The sequence below is a fragment of the Balaenoptera ricei genome, chromosome 2, assembly GCF_028023285.1.
Source record: "Balaenoptera ricei isolate mBalRic1 chromosome 2, mBalRic1.hap2, whole genome shotgun sequence".
Lineage (NCBI taxonomy): Eukaryota > Metazoa > Chordata > Mammalia > Artiodactyla > Balaenopteridae > Balaenoptera > Balaenoptera ricei.
In genome coordinates this window covers 138,858,438-138,865,044 of record NC_082640.1, presented here as the reverse complement: position 1 = coordinate 138,865,044, position 6,607 = coordinate 138,858,438, and the positions used below count along the sequence as shown (strand labels likewise).

The 6,607-nt window shown below is 40.8% G+C and overlaps 1 protein-coding gene across 1 annotated transcript in view; it reads left to right on the top strand.

Annotated features, from left to right (window-relative positions):
- Positions 1-6,607, top strand: part of PYGL (glycogen phosphorylase L) — a 57,243-nt gene that overhangs the window by 19,038 nt on the left and 31,598 nt on the right. The window contains exons 5-7 of the mRNA XM_059914203.1: positions 2,304-2,435; positions 5,599-5,710; positions 6,044-6,126. Coding sequence (XP_059770186.1) covers positions 2,304-2,435; positions 5,599-5,710; positions 6,044-6,126 — 327 coding nt within the window. The remainder of the gene's footprint in view (positions 1-2,303; positions 2,436-5,598; positions 5,711-6,043; positions 6,127-6,607) is intronic.

Below are 6,607 nucleotides of genomic sequence, written 5' to 3'. Positions count from 1 at the left end.
ACTAAAAACCTTACCCCTCCCTTCTTGCCAGAACACGATTGCATTTTTTAAAATATAAGGACTATTTTAAAGGTATCACTCATAATACCTTTACTTTAAAAAATGCAACCCCTGCCCCACCATGTGTTTTTTGTTCTTGTTTTGGCATTTTTATTTGTTTTTTATAGAAAACAAAATGCATTTGATGTCTAGGATACCCTAAATACAAATTAGATTTTAAAAATTTTATGAGAACTATTTTGTCATAAATTGACATAAATACATGGGAAAATGTTGAAATTGTCAATAAAATAAATTCCTTACATTTTAGTATATGTCATTTTCAAAATGAATTAGAAATAATAGTTCATGGGACTTCCCTGGTGGTGCAGTGGTTAAGACTCCACGCTCCCAATGCAGGGGGCCCGGGTTCCAGCCCTGGTCAGGGAACTAGATCCCACATGTGTGCTGCAACTAAGGGTTCACATGCTGCAACTAAGGGCCCCCCCCCCCGGCCGCAGCAAAGGAGCACACATGCAGCAACTAAGACCTGGCACAACCAAATAACTAAATAAAATATAATAAATAAATAAATAATAGTTCGTTATCAGATCAAAATTACATAAGGATTAAATTAAACAAAGACGACAAAATGTGTTCTGTGGATGGGAATGTAAATTGGTGCAGCCACTATGGAAATAAGTATGGACGTTCCTTAAAAAACTAAAAATAGAACTACCATATGGTCCAGCAATTCCATTCCTGGGTATATATCTGGAAAAAATGAAAACGCTAATTCAAAAAGATACATGCACCCCAGTGTTCATAGCAGCACTGTTTACAATTGTCAAGGCATGGAAGCAACCCAAGTGCCCATCAACAGATTAATGGATAAAGAAGATGTGGTGTATATATATGCAATGGAATATTACTCAGCAATAAAAAATGAATTAAATATTGCCACTTGTAGCAACATGGATGGACCTAGGTAATATTATGCTTAGTGAAATAAGTCACACAGAGAAAGACAAATACTGTATGTTATCACTTATATGTGGAATCTAAAAAATAATACAAATGAATGCATACGCAGAACAGAAACAGACTCACAGATATAGAAAACAAATTTGTGGTTACCAAAGGGGAGAAGGAAGGGGGGGAGGGACAAATTAGGGATATGGTATTAACAAACTACTATGTATAAAATAGATAAGCAACAAGGATATACTGTATAACACAGGAAATTATACCTATTATCTTATAATAACCTATAATGGAATATAATCTGCAAAAATACTGAAACACTATGCTGTACACCTGAAACTAACACAATATTGTAAATCAACTATACTTCAAATTAAAAAATGAAAAAAAAAGTAATAATGTTCCATACCTATACTGAAATAAGCTTTACTAAGGGAGCTTTCTATGAGTAGTTTTTCTCAACCGATTCTGTGCTTTCAAGGCACAAAGCTCTTGACAAAAACCATAATGTAGGACCCATCAGGTCCAGGTATCCAACAATAAACATCCCTGGGAAGCCTGTCTCTTTCCCTCAAGCTAGACAATTGGATTCACAGATGTTAAGACACAGGCTTTAGAACCCACAGACCTACCATCAAATCTTACCTGTATCGTTTACTATCCGTGCAACTTTGAGCAAGTTACAATTTCCTTAACAAAGGGAGAAGCCATAGCTCCCTCCTATAGTGTTGCTATGAGGATTAAATGCAATAATATGTATAAAACATTTAGAGTAATACTAGCCAGTATTGTTGTTGATTTAGGCTGTACGACAATAACAAAGATGAATTGAGATTGACAGAACCAACATCTTTCTTGCCAAAACAGTATTCTTGAGTTGATTCAGTCAAAAATATATATATATTTTTTTATAAATTTATTTATTTATTTATTTGGCTGCGTTGGGTCTTCGTTGCTGCACGCAGGCTTCCTCTAGTTGTGGCGAGCGGGGACTGCTCTTTGTTGTGGTGCGCGGGCTTCTCATTGCGGTGGCTTCTCTGGTTGCACAGCACGGGCTCTAGGCGCACGGGCTTCCGTGTTTGCGGCTCACGGGCTCTAGAGCGCAGGCTCAGTAGTTGTGGCACGTGGGCTCAGTAGTTGTGGCGCACGGGCTTAGTTGCTCCGAGGCATGTGGGATCTTCCTGGACCAGGGACCGAACCTGTGTCCCCTGAATTGGCAGGCTGATTCTTAACCACTGCGCCACCAGGGAAGTCCCCCAAAATACTTTTAATTTGATATAATTGAAGGGCTAGGTCCACTGCTCCTGAAAAACAAATTCTAAGCCATGTCCTTTTTGCAGATAGAAGAGGCAGATGACTGGCTCAGGCATGGAAACCCCTGGGAGAAGGCCCGCCCCGAGTTCATGCTGCCTGTTCACTTCTACGGGAAAGTAGAGCACACAGAGGCCGGAGCCAAGTGGATCAACACTCAGGTATTCTGAGAGTCCTCGCGCTGAGCATTGTATAGAGGATGGCACAGAGTACGACGTGTATATGGTGTTGAGTATAGTGTGTTGTATATTGAATAATAGAGTATATTTTTATAAATAAATCTGTTACTTCTCTTAGTGGAACCCACTCATTTTGGAGACCAGGGAGCTGAGGCCAAGAGAGAAGTGACTTCCCCAAGGTCAAGTGACTTCCCAGGGTCATTTTGTCATCCAGTTTATAAGAGATTAATCAATTCTATAATCCCAGCATGCTTAGCTCTCCAGTTTTATATAAAGCTGTTGAAACCAAGATTGAATAAAGTTAAATGTCATTCCTCACCCCACTGCCATATGTACATTGACTTGTAAATTCTAAGGGGTAAATATTTTTTAACTGAAGTATTTATTCAAAGGATTACCAAAGTTCTTCTTCATTACAAGTCAAGAAAAACAATGCAAAATATTGCAAAATGCACTCTGTTACTGTGTGCCAAATCACTTCTAGAGAAATAATGCTGGTGTCAATCCAAGTGTACTTAATTCATGGCCGTGTATTTATCCTGCCACCAGATTAGAGTGTTACCCTGTTACTGAACAATTTACTTTTCAGCTCCTCTAGTGGTGGTTTGTGCTTTGCTGTCTTCATACGTCCTGATAAATAACCCCTAAGAACTACTGGATTGCATTGTCCAGTCACTGGAGGCTCCACTTGAGATATTTGTTTAGTAAATATAGTCTTACGCCAGAAAAGATGTCTCACTGGCCATTTTAAAAGCTTAAAGAAAATGGTAAAGACCAAGGAAATGCTGTTCTTATATAGCAAAATCAAGAACAAAATTCAGTATTGTAATGCTAAATTCAGTTGGTTTGTGGACGCAAGACCCATGTTATAGTGGCCTTTTAAGCTGATGCTTTATTCTGCTAATCCATGCAAGGCTATTCACGGTTCACAAAAGAAAGACTTTTTTTGAAGTTTTTCCTATCTGAACATGATTTATTCAGCATATGAAATAATGGATTAGGAGCTAAAATAGGTCATTATATATAATGATATAAGGAATAAACTAATACTGTAATTTCAAGATGTTTCCCTCTGTCCACCCCTTCCCTTTTATTTTGGTTAAACAATAGACCACAACTAAGTTGCAGTTGATTACAAATATGGTCAGAAGAACTGCAACAAACCAATTGTTAATATGCCTAAAGAATTCTCACATGTTTTGGGCATTAATCTAGCAAGTATTTGGTGTCTAAAACTTCCAGTGGCTTCTGATCTGTTTAAACGTACGCAGGTTATACTCCCAATCCTGGAAGCATTCTGTTTACTTCGTAGGTCCCACTGATGACCTTATGATGACCTGATGATATATTTACAAAGCACCTCTAGACATTTTCATAATATATCCAGAAATTCAATTAGGGAGAGTGTGTTTTTCTGTGCCCACAAAGGCAAGTTTATGGGGCAGATGTAATAAAGGGTGAGCTGACCCAATCTGTGCAGAATTTTATGGACTGACGCCACTGCCTGATCAGCCCCAGATTTGTAGCTAGTGAGGTCAGAGAGCTTGAGGTCAGACCTCATGTGTGCCTGCTGTGAAGGCTTCCAGTAAACTGAGTGATTTGTTTCATTTCTTGTGTCAGTTCAGGTCCTCTGGGAAGCAGACAGAAGGGAGAATTAGAAGTACAAGTGATCTATTGCAGAAATGCCTGTGAAAGATAAAGGGAAAGGGAACAGGAGGAGGGGGGATGTCTTTCAGACTGCAACGCAGGTGTGACACCTGTGAAGAGAGAGAGGGAAAGAAGGATTCTCAGGAAGAGCCTCAAACTGCAGCGCATCTCTGAACAAGTGCCCAGGCCGATGGGACATTGCTCATGAGGGGTCCTGGCTCTCATGCTCCCACCACGATGGGAGCGTCCCAAAGAAAGCACAGCCTCGTGTGAGCTCTGAGGTGGCAACTTCTCCCTGAGGTTCTCTTAAGGGACCTCCAAGCCACGTGCATCCCCAGCTCCCTCAATTATGCTTCGAGGGTCAGAAGGATGAGTCATGTTTGAACCCAGACTCAGATTCCCACTCTGTAAATGACTTCTCCTGATTGACCACAACTTGCTCTTAGAACTCCAGAGATCTTTATTTCCTAGTAAAAGATATTCAAATAAATGTGATTTATTACTCTGTGGTTATGATGTTCATGAAAGCATGACTGAATGTATGTGACTGATTGATGTAGGCTAGAGTGTTTCATTCCCTCATAATTCAGCAGACCAAATTAAAGAGATCTGTGGTTAGGTTTCAACACTACCACTGACTATGACCTTGGGTAAGTCACTTCTCTCTCAGCTTCATTCCCCTCATATCCGAAACGCGTTAAGTTGCACTAGATGATCTCTAGCATCCTCCAATTCAATCAGTCTGTCATTCCCCTTCCTTAGAGCTTGATTCTGATGAGGCAGGGAATAGAAAATTGTCTTCTCCCACATAAATTTTAAATTCATGTGAAACATGGTTCATCTTCCTGTTCTTCTCTATTTCCATGACTGTCACAAATATTGAACTAAATTTTCCAAAGCTCACCTCTTAGACACGTCTCAGCTAATTATCAGCTTATTTGTTAGATCACTAAAATAACTCTTCTTCATGCAGCTTTGAAAAATCTAGCATAGCATTTTAAACATCATATGTAATATTTATCTTCATAAATTTCCTATTCTGCTAATTTTCACCATATTTGAAATCAGATCATTGAATAACCTACATGAAACTTATCTTGATTCCTGTTTTTTAATGGGTACAGATTCACATTTACCACTTTGCACATCATATTTTGCTATTCTTAGAGCAATGGCTTGATCTTGAAACATGAAAGATCTGTGTCCAGATCAGGGCAAGGGACACAAAGGGAAGTCAACGTGGAAATGATGTGGAGGACCATCTGGGACCATCTGTCTGGGTCGTTCCAGCCATCCAGATTGTTCCAAGTGGGAGGAGGACCGACATGGTCCCTAATACCACCTCCAGCCTTGGGACCCTTAACTTGGTTTAGGGATCATACAGTTTGAGTTTGTGATGGAGCCAGGAACCAAATTCCAGCTGCTGTCTCCCAGCTCTGTTCAACCTCCTCCATCCACGTGGGAAACAGTGAGTAGCTGCTTTGGTTTCTCCCCCCAGGTGGTCCTTGCTCTTCCATATGACACCCCGGTGCCTGGATATCTGAACAACACGGTCAACACCATGCGCCTCTGGTCCGCTCGCGCACCCAATGACTTTAACCTCAGAGACTGTGAGTACAGCATGGGCTCCCTTTCCTCATGTGTGTCTTTCATCTTTCTGTCCAATAATTAGAGCCAAGTTGCGCTGAGTTTCTGATCTGAACTCTTTAGTGACTAAGCATTATATGAAGCAGGTATGGAGGACACGGTTAAAGCGATCCTTCAGTCTAACCCTCTCAGACTGTCATGTGAATCACAGCATGAAGGTTTGCTGAAATCTTTTTGGATTTTTAGGAATTTTAGGAATCCCACATGGTACCCAACAAGCATCAGGTGAGATCAAGGGGCTTCTGAAAACAGTGGCTGGCTCGTCTGTTTATTCATTTTTCTAACATTTCCCTCAGTTAACGTTGGAGACTACATTCAGGCTGTGCTGGACCGGAATCTGGCCGAGAACATCTCCCGGGTCCTCTATCCCAATGATAATGTGAGTGATCAAGCTTGCTTTCTCAGTGGAAAGAGAAGCAGCTTACTTCAGAAGCACCTATTCAGTAGCCATAAAGCACACACTTAATATTGGGTTTTTTCCTTCAGTGAGGAATAATCACCATATCTATTCCTGAATTGTGTAGATTTCCCCTCCCACCCATGTAAGGAAAACGAATTTGTACAATTCATGAAATCAGAATCAGTGTTTTGCCCTTGATTAGTGACCCCATCACTAAATTGGGAGGCTCTGTACATGTATTTCAAAACAAAACCTGGCTATAAAAGATGAGGTGCAGTACAGGTGAAGCACTCCTTCCTTTCCAAACAGAAATTTCATCCACAGCATCAGAAGTCCCTGGAGGTGTCTTGCCTGTCCTCTTCCCCTCACTCATGGGTCTCCTCTGCCCCTCTGCCCCTCTGCCCCAAGGCAAGGTGGGGTCATGGACCTCAGAATAGACCCAGGAGCAGACACTTGTTTC